At 42.6% G+C, this 17,317-nt stretch overlaps 2 protein-coding genes across 11 annotated transcripts in view; one reads left to right on the forward strand and one right to left on the reverse strand.

The window, feature by feature from the left end:
- usp7 (ubiquitin specific peptidase 7 (herpes virus-associated)) overlaps positions 1-17,317 on the forward strand; it is an 84,661-nt gene that overhangs the window by 23,509 nt on the left and 43,835 nt on the right. For 4 of the 8 annotated variants that reach the window (XM_061026194.1, XM_061026197.1, XM_061026202.1 and 1 more), the window contains 6 exons: positions 33-110; positions 313-480; positions 1,241-1,396; positions 1,629-1,748; positions 1,911-2,090; positions 2,986-3,036. In XM_061026194.1, the coding sequence (XP_060882177.1) occupies positions 33-110; positions 313-480; positions 1,241-1,396; positions 1,629-1,748; positions 1,911-2,090; positions 2,986-3,036 (753 nt within the window). The remainder of the gene's footprint in view (positions 1-32; positions 111-312; positions 481-1,240; positions 1,397-1,628; positions 1,749-1,910; positions 2,091-2,985; positions 3,037-17,317) is intronic. The other 4 variants (XM_061026196.1, XM_061026198.1, XM_061026199.1 and 1 more) reach the window with 4 other exon arrangements.
- ndufab1b (NADH:ubiquinone oxidoreductase subunit AB1b) lies at positions 13,960-17,071 on the reverse strand. 3 transcript variants are annotated; one of them, XM_061026806.1, is made up of 5 exons: positions 16,872-17,071; positions 14,842-14,967; positions 14,670-14,757; positions 14,263-14,384; positions 13,960-14,126 (listed from the first exon to the last, which is right to left on the reverse strand). In XM_061026806.1, the coding sequence occupies exons 1-4, from the start codon at positions 17,037-17,039 to the stop codon at positions 14,293-14,295; spliced, it is 474 nt and encodes a 157-aa protein (XP_060882789.1). In that variant the 5' UTR covers positions 17,040-17,071; the 3' UTR covers positions 13,960-14,126; positions 14,263-14,292. The 3 variants fall into 3 exon arrangements, with proteins under 3 accessions (XP_060882789.1, XP_060882788.1, XP_060882790.1); XM_061026805.1 differs by having other exon boundaries at positions 13,960-14,143; positions 14,269-14,384; positions 16,872-17,070; XM_061026807.1 differs by having other exon boundaries at positions 13,960-14,143; positions 14,269-14,384; positions 14,848-14,967; positions 16,872-17,068.

Genomic DNA, 17,317 nt, shown 5'->3' on the forward strand with positions numbered 1-17,317 from the left:
CTCAATTGTCTTTCCTTTCTGGAATGTTTCAGATGAACAAACCAGTCAACAAACAGGATGAACCCTGGATGAAACCCTTCGTCAACCAGTTCAACAACATGAACTTCTCTGTAAGCAACAGTTCTCTTTTTTTCTTTAAAAAAATGTGTCTTTGAATGTTTTGATGTTTCATATATGGAAATATTGATAATTTTGTGAAAAACAAGATTTTAAATAATCTGTGATTGCAGGGTGTTATTATTCTGATTGTGACGATCTATCTTGTTTGAAATATGCATCCTTATCCTTCTCTTTTCGTCTCCTCCCCCGCAGAGAGACTCTCCCGACGACTCCATGAAGACTGGAGCTGGGATGATGCAGGACAAGCGTATGGACATGGGCAGCATTGGAGACTACAACGGAGTGATGGGGAAGAACCCCGGGTCCCGACACCAGCTCCACAAGGACTCAGCCATGGATCGCAGCCCTTACTATGACAAGGTACGCAGAAATCTCTTAAGTTTCCCTAGTGTATTCTGAGTGAGGGGAAGGTCACTTGGTTGAATCTTGGGGATTCAGCAGCTATGTAAAAAAACAAAAACAACAATGATGTAACGAGCCAAAAAGAATCAGGTAGGTTTAGGAATAATAATTTACATGTTTAGCGACGTAACAATAATGAAGGTTGATCAGTGTCTCTGCACCGCTCATGAGGTAGGTGTGGAAGGGTTAAATCTGCTGCAGTTGTCTGCCTGGCAAGTTGACTCTCAGACCTGTAGCGCCCTTTAGTGGTTGGTCTAACACACTGCACACACCATTTAAAGGAAAGGGCCATTAAACACCTGTCACTTAAAAGCTGCAAAGCAAATATGAACACTTCCATATTAGTGCTGCAATTACTTTAATTTACATTTCCTTTATTTATTTCTGAAGAAGCTACCATGTTTTTTTTTACGTTGTTGCTTTGCTTCTGCTTGTTTCTGTTTTTATTTTCATCTTCTGGTGCTAGCGTCTCTTTTTCCTTCCTATTGACTTTATCTCTACTGCTCATCCCACTTCTCTCCTTTATGGTCTTCACACTCTACTTCAAAATCTCCTCTACTTTTTCCTCCTCTTTTCTTCTCTTCTTCTGCAAAATTAACTCTTTTCCGTCCTCTCTTTCTCTTTCCTTCCCTCTGCGCACTTCTCTGGCTGCCGATGGTGCTTCCTGTCCTTCTGTGCTTGCCATCCATCTGCTGTGCACCCGGCCTTGCCTCTGCAGCTGTCTATGTCCTCCTCTGCTTACGATAGCCAAGCCTCTGATGAGCTTTCCTCCAATCAAAGCATGAGCTTTTCCCCTTCCAATTCTGCTCCGCCTGTCCCGGGTCTCGACTCGGGGCCGTCCCCTTCCCACTCTGGTCCTGGGGTCACTCGGCAGGTGAGTGTGGGAGGATGAAGAGGATTCCATCTTTAGGTCTTGAGCATCAGACCCTGAGATACTAAACCATTAGAATAATTTTGTTGATGTGAAAAAATACACATTACTCGAGTGGTATTCTTTCACATTCATTTCTGACTTTTAATTTGTGGTTGTGCTTGCACGTGAGTTCATGCAAAAGTCGTAGTGTCAAACCATTTATGTTTGTGTTTTTGTGTCCTCCCCAACCCAGAATGTAAACCCCATGATGGGTGGCAGCAGCGTAGCACAGGGCCGAGGTGGCCCCCAGTCCCAGGTCCCTCCCCAACCCAACCTTCGTAATCAAGTGCCTCCCCCCATCCTCCCCTCTCAGGTAAGACACAAGACTCATGCTGTCGTGCATTTTTCTCCTGAGTTAAATAATTGGTTAATTATGATTTGACATTTGCTCAACTTGATGTAAAAGTTTGAGAGTTACATGTACCTTCTTCTCTCTCGTCTGGAGTTTGATGTGTACTTATCGTCATATTTACAGAAAGACTATGTGAACTTCAACCAGAACTGTGTTTTTGGTCAGGTCCCTCCTTCCCTGCTAAAGTACCCAGGAGGTAACGGAGGCCTGAACCCTCTGTTCGGCCCTCAGCAGGTGGCTGTGCTCAATCAACTCTCCCAGCTCAACCAGCTGTCTCAGCTCAACCACATCAACCAGTTACAGGTACGGTGATGGGAAAATGCTCTGAAACACACAGGCACAGAGAAAAGAGTATTTTTCTAATGTTTGAAATCATGTGCAGTGCTCTATTAGAATGAGCCTGTAACACCGATTAGCTGTCAGACACTGTCACTTTAAGACCCCCTCAAATTAATTTTGAGATATGGTCTTGTCTATATGTTTTTTTAAATATGTAAAAAAAAAAAAAAATCAGAAGATAATAAGCAGTATTTGAAACTGCAAGTGCAACAGCAATTCCTGGAGTGGCCGCTTGAAGCCGGCTCTGAAATCAAATCTATTTCAAAGACTGTGGACGTAGTCTCGGTGACATCACTCATTGTTTTCTGAAAAGGTGTTATTAAGCCCTAAGATAGGGGTCTACATATTGGAGATGCTACCTCCACCTTACTTTGGATCTGTCCAGTAACGGGCAAAGAGCTGAAGCTGAGGCAGGGCTTAAGACTCCTGACTAAAAAGCTACAATGCACCTACCTGTCAGTCAACTCAGCCAAGCTCTTATTATTATATTATCATAACAAACTTGTTGTAAAAACTCACCCCCAGTTTTTACAAATAAACAAAGGAGCTATAGAGACCGGTTTAGTAATTGGTACTAGGCTGTAAACATAATTATTTCTGCTATTAAACTGTGCATTTTGTAATTTTAGAGGATCATTTGCAAGGTTAAACAATACACTGTATCTATTCACTCCACTTACACTTGTATACCACACATCATGTATATATCATCTGCACTGAAACACATGTAGTGAACCTTATAAAATGTTCCCTTGCAGTGTTGTTAGAACCGTGTGCATGTGAATCTGCCTATGAGTGCATCCAAAGTCTCCAGTATTGTGCAAAACATTACTTAAAGTTTCCTCTTATTTGTCTGCAGCGTCTTCTCCTCCAGCAGCAGCAGCAGCAGCAGCAGCAACAGCAGCAGCAGCATCAGAAAGCTCAAAGCCAGAGAGCCATGCCAGTGGGACGACCCACTGAACAGGTGTGTGCGCGTCTTATAATCTAACTGTATCTAATCTGTATCCTGGCCTATCACGGCCAAACACGTGTTGCCTCCTCTAACCTCGTTTTCTCTGTTTTTAGACACGTCCTATTGGTTCGTCTCCTTCAATGATGCAGCCACCACGTCACCTGGACCCCTCCCTGCTGAAACAGGCCCCGCCCCTAAAACCGTACTTGGAGAACTACTTGTCCCACAATGCTCCTGAGATGCAGAAGGACACTTCTGGTCTCGGATCCATCAGCAACTTCCCTTTAAGTACGTTGGCTACTATTCTTATTATTTTCTCGTAGTTAGATCAGTATGTTTTCACATATTTTGATGGTACATTTAGGGGTACATAGTGACTGAATTTCTTCCTCTCCTCTTCTCCACCAACTCCCTTCAGGCTTGAACTCTAACCTGAATGTATCCATGGACATGGGCGTGGGCGGTGGTAGTAGTGGAGTTGGAGCTATGAGCTACAAAGAGCCACCCCAGTCCAAACTGAAGAAACTTTGGGCTACTGACCCTCTGGAGCAGAACAGCAAACCTGGTGAGTAAAGAACTGGGTCACAAACTGATGATCATCGACCTGTAGGGTATCAACTACCGTACATGAAAGCGTCTGTGAATGAATGAGTTTGAGCACATTTCCAGTCCTCTAGACCGTGTGGACTTAGAGCTCGCAATATGAAAAATGTCACTGTTCCTCCCCAGAAGGCTTTTCCTGGTTTCCGCTTGGATTCACAGTTTGGCTTCAAAGTTAGACCTAGATAATCTTTAGACATTCTTTCTCTGTGGATGGATCAAACAGTGTGTAGTACAGCTCAAATATCAACAACAGCCAATCTTCAGTTTTTTACTTGCACTTGAAGCACTCACCTTTCAGTATTAATGCCTCAGTTAGGAACTATGGGAAAATGTGGAAAATATGCTTTCAAAAAGTGGATGCATACATCCACTTTTCAGACTCTGAACATTTAAATTGTCTACCTTTCTTTTCTAAAATGTTTCAACACTAACTTTTTTTTCCCCTTCCTGTTCGTCCATCAGGTGCTATGTCGTCTGGTCTGCGTCTGGAGGACTCCCCTTTCTATGACTACCTGTCTCCTGGCCCCTCCCCCCTGAGTCCTCCCGGCCAGTCAATGGGCTCTGTGGGTGATGGCTGGCCTCCCCGTGCCAACTCCCCCCCGCCCCATGGAAACACTGTCACCTGGCCCCCAGGTATACATCCTGCCTCCACATCTATGAAGATAAACAAATTTTTTGTTTAAAAAAACGCTTATTCCATGTGTTTGTGTTTTTGCTTGTGTCTGCAGAGTTCCGGCCCGGGGAGCCTTGGAAAGGTTACCCCAACATTGACCCTGAGACTGACCCTTATGTGACCCCCGGCAGTGTCATCAACAACCTCTCTATCAACACCGTCCGTGACACAGATCACCTCAGGGACAGGAACAACGGTAGGTCACACACTCAGGGACACACAAAAGAAAGTAGGCTGTTGATAACTGGCTCTATTTTGGTTTTGCTTATAAGTCGCTTATATTTTAGCAGGTCAGTTAAAAATGGGTAATCTCTTAGGAATCTTGTTTGTTTTTAAACCAGCAGCTGATGGTCAAGCTGGTTTAAAAAACAGCTGTCACTGTCAGATTCTGTTATCAGTTTACACCCAGTTTCTGCTCAGCCAAAGATGGTTTATGAGAGCAAGATGCGCCACTCTGTCCCATAAACTCAATGCACTCTTTTTGTGACACAGGGCCATCCTCATCACTGAACACCACGATGCCTTCTAACAGTGCCTGGTCATCCATTCGTGCCTCCAGCCACAGCGGTTCCCTCACCAGTACAGCACAAAGCACTTCAGGTTTGTGGAAATCTTTACCTTTCCTCCCCTTTTGGGTCTGTGTTCTTTTTTTCAGACTTTTGATTTCCAATAAAAAAAAAAACAAATGTGTGACAAAATAATTTTCTCTCCCTTGGTCCTTGCAGCCAGACCCAATGAGTCAAAATGGTCTCCCGGCGGCGGTTCTGTGTCCAACTCCTCCCTGGCTCACGAGCTGTGGAAGGTCCCCCTGCCTCCCAAGGCTCTGTCTGTGGCGGCCCCCTCCAGACCCCCACCCGGCCTCACCAGCCAAAAGCCCAGCTCTGCCTCCTCCGGCTGGGACGGCTCTGCCCTGAGGCTGGGGGGTTGGGGCTCCTCTGAGTCCAGATACACCCCTGGTGAGAGCCAAGGCAAATTAACTGTTTAACCCATAGCAAGTTGTTTTGTATTTGTGGGATTGTTACGGTTCTTAATTATTTTTCTTGTGCTGAAAATGGAAATGAGGATGAAACTGTGAACTGCAGAAAAGAGAAAATTGGTTCAACATAGAAAAGGAGATATTCATTTTGTTTTAGCTTTTTTTTTAACTCCATGACCTCACTCTGCATACAAAGCTTGTGTTGAAGCTGTAGTGATTAAACCTTGTGTGTATTGGCAGGTTCCAGCTGGGGTGACAGCAGCAGCAGCTCAGGGAGATCCCAATGGCTTGTTCTGAAAAATCTCACACCGCAGGTACGTGCACTTCGTATATACATGAGTACAATATTTGATGGGGCAGCAGTAGCTCAGTCTGTAGGGACTAGGGTTGGGAACCGGAGGGTCGCTGGTTCAATGGAAGTTTGTTGGTCTGGTCTCTCCATTACTGCATGTCCATAGGATCCTGTCTGTGCATGTTTATCCATGTTTGAATCTGTTTGTTCAATTTTGTGTTGGTGTGTTTGTCTCATAGATCGACGGCTCCACCCTGAGGACTCTGTGTATGCAGCACGGCCCTCTGATCACATTCCACCTCAACCTGCCGCATGGCAATGCTGTGGTCTGCTACAGCTCTAAAGATGAGGCCGCCAAGGCCCAGAAGAGCCTGCACATGTAAGACCCCCAGACAAAAGCAGACACGCACACACGCAGACTCACTACTTTCTAGCTGTTGTCACACATGTACTCCTGAAAATGTCAGGACGCGCTGCCCCTTAGATCTTCCTGAAAACACCATCTTTAAAGCCTGGTTTATACGTCTGCTTTGAATCTACGTCCTAGTGGCCTAAATAGTCGTGAGCAAAACTTACTTGTGTGTCTTTGTAGCTCTTCAATACTCCGCCTGTTACAACACTATATATCGCTAGTGTCTTTATTGTGTACAGGTAAACACAGAGAGACGGAAACCAAGTGTTATATTTGGAGGTGATGAATAGCGTTATAGCGTTCTTCCTTCTGCAGATTTGGAAACGGGGCCAGTAATGAAAATGTTCTTAATGCAGGAAACATGATGCTATCCAGCGAACCAATCACAGGGCTCGCAGTCTGCATCGCTTCAACTCAATGTTACATATTTGAGGAGGTGCCGGTCATGGTACATAATTAGGCTGCGTAGGTACAGGACTATGACTTAACTGTGTCAAAGCAGTCTGTCTAAAGTCAACCTGAGCTCAGACTGGTACATTCTGATCTGGTTATTTGAGTGAGAACAAACTGATGTGAATGTAATGAAGCAGCAGACACTCACTTATCGTCTTTCTGCAGGTGTGTTTTGGGGAACACTACCATTCTGGCCGAGTTTGCCAGCGAGGAGGAAATCAACCGTTTCTTTGCACAAGGGCAGTCATTGACCACCCCCTCCTCCAGCTGGCAGACCGTCGGCTCCTCTCAGAGCAGGATGGATCAGTCTCACCCCTTCCCCAGCCGCGCTCCTGAACCCAACCAGTGGAACAGCAGCGACCTCCACAGCTCCTCCCTCTGGGGCGGGCCAAACTATTCCAGTAGCCTGTGGGGGAGCCCCAGTTGCACCGAGGTGGGCCGGATCAGCAGCTCCTCTCCAATCAGCTCCTTCCTCCCAGTGGATCACCTGACAGGGGGCGGGGACTCCATGTGAGCCGCCTGCTAATCAAACAGGTGCGAGGAAGGGTCAGTAGAGAATTTATCAATAATCAGCAGAAGAAAATGGGGGAAAAAAGTAGTTATAAACGCAATGGCACTAGTCGGACTCTCTCTCACTTACAATATATTCAACAAAACGGGGTCTCCCTGTGGAAAACAAGTTACGTTTCTCTCTCTGCACATATGTCCACTTTGTGTTAGCCCAAAAACATATCAGTTGGAATACTTGAATCATGCAGGCCAATTCTATAATGTGAACAGATGGATATTTGCTTCCAGGTAGTGCTCTTTCAGACCGAAAAAAGCTTCAATCGAGCTCATTATATTATATATATTTTTTGTTTCATTCGTCATGTTTATTTGAATTCCAATTCTTTTCATTTTTAACTTTTTCTTTTTAATTTTTTTTTTTTTTTTTTGCATTTGTTGGCTGACAATGTTGGAGTATGAGCTTTTTTAACTTTGCACTGAATGTGGTTTTTTTCTCAGTATATATAATCTGCAATATAGAGGGAGCAGCCAGTTTTTCCAGTGTAGCTGTTTACTCATTGCGGTCCTTACCGTATGTGTGTATGCGTGTGCACGCGCACGTGTGTGTGTGTGTGTGAAAGTACTCTGTGTGTGTGAGATCGCGTGTGTGAACGAGTATGTGTGCGCTCCTCTCTGCCTTGGCACGCCTACCTTACTGCGTTGTCTTGGAGTTCAAGATCAACAGATAGTTCAAGAAGAATAAAAGCTGACTTAGGAGGATTATCTGGTGATAGTAAAAGTGACATTAAAAGTATTGCACCAATTTTGTTTTAAAACTAAAGAACGTTGAGCTCTGCAGTGCAAAGGACTGTAGCCGCAGCTGGGACTAGCAAGCCCCGCCCACCCTAATCGAGGGGGCGGGGTCTATCTAGCAAGCCCTCCCGCTAGCCCCCTAGTGGGCAAGGAGGGAACAGCACTTTCAGAATAGGCTTTCAATGTTTTGGAGGTGCCACACTGCAACCTCTTGTTTACAAGACTTAGGAGGCAGAAGGTGTGTTCATTCTTCATTTTAAAGAGAAGATGGAATAAAATAGAAAATCCTTTAAAAAAAATTACAAAAAAACAAAAAAAAAAGCTTTAAAAAATCTATAAAACAAAAACAAACAAAAAAATGTAATCTCTTATTGAGGATGAAGACGATACTTTGTAACTCTGGGAATTCGGATCAGTGTTTTTTGGCCATGGCGTTGGTTATTTGAACTATTCCTCTTTGTCTGCTAAATAACCAGCAATGGTTCTCAGGAAATCAAGCCAGTTTTCCCCCCCTTGTAGGTGAATTAAAAAAAAAAAAAACTACTACTCCTTGTAGGAAAGGAAAATCCAACTTCTAGCACTGAAAACTATGTATAAGTCTGTAAGTTTTTTTTTTCTCTGCCAAATAACTGCTTTAAGCTGGAGAAGCTCAACACACTGCTTTCAATATGCTGTCTTGTGAGGGAGGGGGGGGTCCTTATGCTAGGGGTGGGGAGGGGGGGTGGAGGATTGGCTGTAATAATCCCCTCTCTTCTCCTCCTGTCCTCCACTCCACTGATGTAAAAATCTAAAGTGGGGAGTGTTTATTGTGTGCGTGTGATTGTCAGTTCTGTCTCCTTGTCAGACTTATAAACCAAGAGAAAGGCGAATCTGTATCTATGCATACTGTAGCCTCTCACATGGCCTACTGAGAGGCGTTTTTTTTTTTTTTGTTCCAATGTCTGAAAATGTTTTAAATGTTTCATTGAGTACAACAAATGCGAAATATGACTTGCTTTTTTTTTTTCGTTGTTTTAATCACTCTCATTGCCACAAATGGTGTTTTGAAAAAAAAAAAAAAAAAAGGAAAGACGAAAAAAAAACGTGTTTTGGTTGAAGATACTATTTTAACAGTGCAAAAGTCGTCCACATTTCATTGCCTTGATCCTATTTGTGTCCGAAGATGCAACAACAAGTCAAGTGGCTTCTACCTGTTTACAAATAGAATATGATTGTATTGTTGTACTGCTTTTTTTTTTTTCTTTATTAGGGGAGGGTGGGAGGGTGGGGGTGTACTCATCTGAAGTTCCTGACCTTATGAATCGTGTGCGCATGTGAGTGTGGTATGTGAGGGGAAATGTTGTGAGAGGGAGGGGGGTTGTGTGTGTGTGTGTGTGAGCGTGTGTGAACAGCGTGAATGTAAACCCAGCAGTGTTGTTTGTTGACAACATCCACATGTGAACGCTAGATTCACCTTTCTAAAAGTGATTGTTTAGTTACTAACGATGCACAAATATTTGGGGGGGGGGAGATAAAAAAACAAAACAAAAAAAGCTTCAGAGAGCGTGTGTGAACGAGACGTCAGCATTAGCGAAGCCATGGACCTTAATTTCCTTTCTTCATCGTGTTATTATTTTGCCTGTTGCGTGTGTGTGTTTTCCCACTTACCCGTGAGAGGTTTTAATTTCAGAAGTAGGTCGTCTTTAGTTGTGTTTTTAAGTTTAGCCGTGAATATTTAACAACTTAAAAGCGAACGTAGTGAGGCAGAACCTTGAGTATTAGCCAGACTTGACATTGGTGTGTGCCAGTATTGAACTGCTCTCTACCAAATAATTTAAAGGATTAGTTTACTTAATTCCAGATCTCATTGCTTAAACTATATATATAAATATATCTTATTTGTTTTGTGTCTTGTTAAACAAATGTTATCAAGTGGAACATCTGAACCGTGTTTGTTTCTGTTTTCTGAGTTTAACTTAATCCTACAAATTGAACTGAGGAGCCTTGGATTTTGCACTTGTGTGGTTTTAGAGAAAAGCCGAGCGAGCGGATATAGAGCCATGGCGGACGGTGTTGGTTCGGTTTGCATTTTCTTTTTTTTTTCTTTTTTTTTGTTAGGTCTGTCTGAGGTGGAGAAGGCAGGATAAAAAGTGTTTGTGTTGTGAGAAGATGGTGCTTTGTTGGCTCCAGTCAGGGGAGCAAGCGGAGGAGAGGGTGGCGTTGGCGTCCTCGTCTCCAGGTTTACCTCTCCCTTCTCGCTGGGCCGACTTGTCGTCACAGGATGTAGCCGAGAACGGTTTTAAAAAAAATAAAAGAAGGTTTAAACAAAGGCCTCAAACTTGTATCCAGCACATTGTGGAAAAAAAAAATCAGTTACAGCAACCGTGCTCTGTTTTTTTTTTTTTGCGTTTTCGTTCGGCGTGTTCAGCTACCGTTCTGAACACAGCAGGAAGACGCTCGGGTCTTTAGATTGACTGAAAAGAGGCGAGGCTTCCCGTCAGCCCCGTAGTGACTCAGGCTAGGGGATGTGACTTGTGACTGGCTTTCAGGGACACAGGGTTACACTTGCCTCTTCAATTCTGGCTTATCCAGGATCAGCCCCCTCTCCAAACTCCTACAGGAGAGGTGGCACAAAACTGACAGGAGGTCTGAGGCAAGTGAACACTAAAGTAGTCGATATTCCCTTTGAACTCTCGCTGAAATGATCTTACACTTCGTTCATTCTGATTCTGCGATGCCTTTTTTTTTTCCAAGTGCTGATCTAGGAGCAGTTATTTCGCTCTTCAGCATCTTTACCGTAAACCAATGAACTGAGCCCAGATCAGCAGCTGAGGAGACGGCATCGCTCTGCTGTTAGAGAAGGGATAAGCAACGTCTGTAAAACGCCTTTCATTGTCGGTGTTACTGTTTTATGTTCCGAGCTTAATCTCGCTCTGTCCGATCTACTGTTAGTGTGTGAGTCTGTGTGTGAGCGTGTGTGTGTGTGTGTGTCGAACATATTATCATGCCAAATCAAGGAGGGAGGGTGAGAGGGAAGGAAAGGGATTGAATTTTTTTTTTTCTGGTTCTTGTTGTGTATGTGTGTACATGTATTTAAAAAGCTGGACAATGTTAAATGCTTGAAGAAAAAAAAATGTCATTTGCAAAAAGGATGATGTGAGGAAAACCTTTTTAAGTGAAAACCACCACGAGCAATGTACAATCCCCCGGGGGGCTGCCAAGCGGCTTCCTGACAGGGCCAGACAAGGGGAGTAAAGAAGATAGGAAGCAAGGAAAGGAGGGTAGGAGAGGAGGGAAGCTGGCTGGTGATACTACTTTTTAAATGTTTAAGAAAATTAATAATAATGTGACTTTAGTTCCTCTCTTGACTTCACTATCCTGTGAGCTAATGCTATGCTATATCATAACACCACACACCCAACAGCTCCTTATGTTGATCAAAAAGCGCTGAAGCTATTTTTTTGACACGCATACAAAAACAAACACGAAAACTGTGAGAATCTGCTGTTTTTTGTCATTTTACATTTAGTATGAACACAAACAAACCCTGAAAAGCTTTAGTCGAACCAGCACAAAGAAATGGGTGGGATTGGGTGGGGGTGGGAGGGGCGTATTATTGGGGTTGGGTTGGGTGGGTCCAGTACAGAGGGGTGGGGTAGGTTTTTCGCTCAGAGAGACTATGCAGTGGAGTGTTGAACCCAGGCTTCCATGTCCAACTTGGGTTTTTTCTTGTTTTTGCTTTTCTCTTTAAAAAAAAACAAAAAAAAAAAAACAATCCCAAAACTTTTATAACAAACCGCTGAGATGGGATTCCCAATAATATTCCTCAAACATGTTGTGCCATCGTTGAATCGTACTGCTAGTACTACTAATAATAATAAAAACTGAAAAAAAAACCTTTATTACCTAGCAACCGTCGGGCCAGTTGTAGCAGGAGAGGAGGACAGGTTAAGATTTGCAAAAGTCCATTTCTTTATTTTCACAGCGCGTCTCCCCCTCGATATGCCGAGGGGGGCGGGGCCGGTGAAACTGCAAATTTTACACGACTACAATGTTTTTTATAGAGATTCTATCAATCCACAGTGTGTAGTTGGATCACCTGTAAACCTATTATGCACATTGCTTTGGGAGACTGTTGAAACTATATATAATATATATATATATCTATATATATGAGAATATAAACGTACAGTGTCTATAATCAACGAGAGGGAAGTCTTCCTCTCTTACAAACAAAACAGGAAGAACCTTTTTATTTTCAAATGTCTTCCTTGGGTCATCAAAGGATTTTATCTGAAACTTTTGGGGAAAACTGCACTTTTTGAAGGACAATCTTTATTTGTATGGGTATAAAAATTGACAAAAACAAAGTCGCCTGATATTACAAGGTATAGAAAACCAACTCCAGTGTGCTCTAATAATGAATGCTCCTCTGATGCTGTCTATTTGTTTGGTTTCATTTAATCTTTTTATTCTGCTTTTGTTGCTTGGTTTGTTCTGTATTTTTTTTTCTCTCTTTATTTTTCTGGATTTTAGTGCTCTTAAGAGAATCTGTACTAAGGTGTAGAAGTAGTAGGTAGTAGGTCTTCTGTTGGCTGTACTCGTATACTGATTACTGTTTGTAACCTATGGCTCCTGCAGCCGTCATACAAAGCTGTAAAACTTGGGTACAACCCTCAATAAAAGACTAACAACGACTCGGGTTTGCACATGGACTCATTATTTCATTGACCAATTCCAGAGTTTCTGTATTTAAATACGGCCATGGTTCTGCTAAGAAGACAAAACAAGTCAGCTGTAACATTAAGACCACTGACGGGTTAAGTAAACAACACTGATGATCTCTTCACAATGGAAGCCTGTCGGTGTCTGGGACATGTTAGGCAGCAACTTAAACATTTTGTCTGCAAAGTTGACGTGTTGGACAATGAAAAGGGATGATGGTGTGAGTGACTTTGGATAAACTACTGGGTCAGATCATCTCCAAAACAGCAGCTCTGCCACTACCTCGGTTTTTTTGGGACTTACAAATTTCTGTCAAAGATTAGATGCCAATAAGAAATGGTGAGCAGGGACTTCTCACAACATTTGTGATAATATGCATGTTTGGCTTTTTGCCTTCAGTGGATAGAGAAGGAAACAAGGGAATAGAGAGAGTTGGGAATAACATGCGGGGAAGTAGCCACGGGTCTGACTTGAACCTGGGTCGCCCGCTTGATGGACTAAAGCCTCTGTACGTGGTGCATGACTTGCTTGGCAATCTGCGCCTGCACTTCACATGACTTTTGTATTTTCCAAAAATATTCCAAAGAATGGTTCCCATTCAAATGAAAGGGCAGAATAATTCTCACTTTTTCAAAACTTTGTTGCCCATTCTTACTGAGCTAGAAACTCCATTCAAGAATCTGCATGTTCTACAGCTTTGACAATTTTATCTCAAGAAAAATTACAATAATACATTTTATTTATAACCCACTTTACATTTGAACGAAATCTCCAGATGCTACAATTGGAATAAAACCATTCATAAAAAAAGATCTAAAAGCAATGGTTTTAGGGAAAGGCTCTTAAAGAGAAACATTTTCTGGCCCTTTTTTTTTTAAAGGCGTCCACAGTCTGTGGGGCCCTCAGAGGGTCAGGGAGATCATCCCATAGATGTGGGGCGGCAGAATAGAAGGCTCCGTCCCCCCCATATAGCAGAGCTCAGTCCTGGAGGTTTGGAGGCGGCAGATCGAAAGCATCTTGTGAGTAAATATTTCCCTCCTGGGAGATCAATGGTAGAATAATAACAACCAATGTGAAGTTTTTTTTTTCATCAATTTTGTCAGACGACCTCATCAGGCCAACGTGAAGTCTAAATATTGGAACATAATTTGATTTCTATTTCTTAAAAAAATGTTGCAGACGACCATTAAAAGCTTTGTGATGTATACTTCTACTCAAGAATTTGTGTATTCAATCTTAAAATGTTTCCACCTTCACACTAGTGTTTGTGGCTCTCATGTCAAATGTAAATCTTTCTCTCTGGAGTCACAGACGTTTAAAGGATGCTCCTGTTAGTACAGGAATGAATATCAGATCGTCACACAGCATGTGTTTTTATTATCTATTCATGAGAAATTATACATTGGAACCACAGGGTGGAGCTGGAAGAAGAAGAAAATAAAATGGTGATATAACCTTGTTTAATATTTTTGTCTCCAAGCTCCAAAAAGCACATGTTCATTTAAATACAGTCAAACAACAAGACCGGCAGCCAACGACAGTGCTGTTATGGACAGAAGAGCTGACGGGGAGGAAGTGGGGAAATGGATTGGTGCCCATCTGCTACTTCCTGCGGGGGGGGGGGGGGGGTCATGTCGTGGCTCAACCTCTCTGGAAGGAAAAAAAAAAAAAAAAACACAGAACTGATCAGTCATAAACGAACAAGCTAAAAAGTAGAATGTGTGCGTGACAGTGACGGAGAAGAGGCAGGAAACATGGCCGACACAGAGACTTACCTCTGCGGTGAGCTACAGGACAGATTATTCATAGACGTCCTTCTTGTCTGCGATATACTGTACAATCTCCGCGGGACTCATCAACTTCTCCGCTTCTGCGTCGGGGATCTCAAAGCCTGCAGGAGAAACAAGCGGGGTATGAACTCAAAATGTTCTGGGTTCAAACTTCACTGTGCCTGAAATCTTTTTTTTTTTATAACTCTTCTGTTTTGATTATTTTAAGAATGAGAGGCAAACATAATAAGGGCGTGGCCTATTTGAACTTAACTGTTGTAGTAAATTGGCTTAAAAAAAAAGGATTTGCAGACAGTGTAGGTCATTTAAATTAGGACCAATTAATTCACAGCTGATATAAAAATAACAACATACTGTGCATCTCTGCTACGTCAACAAACACTCACCGAACTCATCCTCCATGGCCATGATGATCTCCACCTGGTCCAAGCTGTCCAGACCGAGGTCTTTCATGAAGTGGGAGGAAGTCTGCAGCTGAGGAACACAAAGTCACGCGGGTATTAGCCAGTCAGTGTGCGGAGTCTAAGTCTAATAGTATCCCAGCTAGTGGCCACTCGCCTTCACCTTCTCAGGGTTGATCTTGTCGTAGAGCTTGAGGACGTACATGACGCGGTCTTTGATGGTCTCTAGAGTGAGGGGGGGCAGGTCCCCGTACTGTCGGCACAGCACGCCTACTGAGGGGATCTGAGGAGAGATGGAAGAAGAAGCGGTCAGGGGGAAGTAAGTATGTTGAAGGTAATCATGAAGGGTATAGAGGTACTGGACCCTTCACATCCTTGGGTAAAAGGGCAGCTCTAGATCATAAACACGAGCCAACCTGGAATGATTTGAAGCACATAAATTGGGATAAATAATCACTTTAGCAACATCGCTCATAATATGTTTTGACTCTAGTTTCATATTCTAAGCATGTGAATTTCAGCCGCTCTAACACTGTTTTGTCTGAGTTAAGAGTAAAGCTGAACACGTTACTCCAGGACTTTGTTTACATTAATATTTCAGAACAAACTAACTTAAATCACTAGTTTATAACTCCCGCTGCCTGAACAGAGCAAAAAAAAAAAAAACATTGTAAAAGGACAGCTCACACCCCGGCTTTCATCTGTTCGACATGTCGCCCTCTGGCAGACGCTACAGGTCTGTCAGAGCACGGACAAAAAGACTCAAGGACAGCTTCTTCCCCAGAGCCATAACCACACTGAACCTGGACATGCGTTGACCGTCTCACCCACAAAAACACAACCTCACCACACACACTTCTGGCATGTGCAATATTTACATTTCATACTGTGCAATATTTATTTATATTTATGTAATTTTTACATTTCATACTGTGCAATATTTATTTATATTTATGTAACATTTACATTTCAGACTAATATTTATGTAATATTTTACATTTCATACTTTATATTTCTGCAATATCTATTTATATTCTGTTATGCTACTACCTGTAAATAACTCCTACCACACATTGCCCATCCTACCTGAATGAGAGTTCCTTTTTTTATTTTCTTCCTTTGTTGTTTTTAGCTGTGGATGCTTGTATGTGTGTGCACTTTAAAGGTGAAGCCAAATAATTTCGTTGTACAATTGTATAATGACAATAAAGACATTCAATTCTAATATACTTATATTGTGTGACACCTGAATCCTTATCTCACCTGCACAGGGACAGTCCAATGATCTCTCAAGACTTTTGGGTGGTTGTTTTTTTAAACTGTACTTAAAGAATAAGATTTAGATCCAGTGAGGATGTTTTTTAATTATTTCTCAGTAAAACAACCTGATTTAAAAGATAACTTTTTAAATTATTTTCTTACTAATTAGTCAGGTTCAATCAAATTTAAATTGGACATACCGGTCTGCATTTGTCTGGTCATTGAAAACATCTGAGTATAACTGAGTATTGAATACTTTTTTTGATGGATAGGCCGGATCTTTGTAACATAGCAATAAGGTCTTTTTACCTGCTCTTTTGTAATGTTAACAGACAAAGAGTAAGGTAATTTACCTGCTTTTTGTAAAGTGTCTCGAGATAACACTTGTTATGAGTTGACGCTATACAAATAAAAATTGATTGATTGAATCACTTGCAGCTTGATATAATCCAAACCTTTAAGACAGCATGCTTCTTAAGAGATGAAAAAGTTAACACAATATGAAAAGTAATCCTTGTCTGCAGCAGCATGTAAGCATTTAGAGCAACATGCGTTTGATGCATATTCACTAACTAGATTTATCAACAATGAGTACTTAGACATTAATATCTCTCCAGGCTGCAGGTAAGAGATCAGCAAAACCACAAATATGAGTCAGTGAACTTAGTTAGACAACTAGGTAGCTCACTTGCTACGCAGCTAACAAGCAAAACATGGCTGTTGTATAACCACGAATATAACTTATTAAGGTGTCGTGGATTCTGAGCAGGATTTTTACGCCGGTACTTTTTGTATTTGTGGTTAAAGAAACAACTTGCATGCCGTTGTGAACTCTCAGCAGCCCGGACGTTTTTGAAAGACGTCGGGTAGGTCACAGCAGCCAGACGGTTAGGCCACGACGTGCGTTCAATGTTACCGGAGACTCACCGGGCTCCGTCCGAGCCATCGCGGCCTCCGGCTGTCCGCGGCGAAGGAGAGGGGTCGGTGGGCTGCCGCCGGGGCAGCGGCGGCTCTGACTGCGAGGTTTGCGGAGGAAAGCCTCAGCGAGGGCCGGCCGAGCGAGCGGACACACTGCAGCAGGACACGGGACGCCATGACGGTGGATGAGTGACTGAAAGCTCCCAGCGTGCAAAGCGAATAAGAAACGGGGTCAAGCAAGGGCTTCGCTGTACGCATGCGCAACACACAAAAAATATGTTTTAATTTACACTTTTATTTTTTTTTCTTTGTGTGTGACTAATTATAAATCAGGAAGGAAGTTAAACATTAAAAAAAAAAAAAAACTTGCTAAGCGGTAAGGAAATTAGAATTCTTCTTGAGGGACACCAATCAATCGCCGAATCACACGAATGATTCATTACAGACGAATAAGT

This window comes from Labrus mixtus, chromosome 20 (genome assembly GCF_963584025.1).
Source record: "Labrus mixtus chromosome 20, fLabMix1.1, whole genome shotgun sequence".
Lineage (NCBI taxonomy): Eukaryota > Metazoa > Chordata > Actinopteri > Labriformes > Labridae > Labrus > Labrus mixtus.

Excerpts from the sequence above, each read along its gene's own strand:
- ndufab1b (XM_061026806.1), bottom strand. The coding sequence starts at position 17,039 with ATGGCGTCCCGTGTCCTGCTGCAGTGTGTCCGCTCGCTCGGCCGGCCC. Across the intron at positions 14,758-14,841 it reads TCAACCCTGAGAAGGTGAAG|CTGCAGACTTCCTCCCACTT; the intron begins GCGAGTGGCCAC and ends TGTGTTCCTCAG. Across the intron at positions 14,385-14,669 it reads GGCCATGGAGGATGAGTTCG|GCTTTGAGATCCCCGACGCA; the intron begins GTGAGTGTTTGT and ends TTTCTCCTGCAG.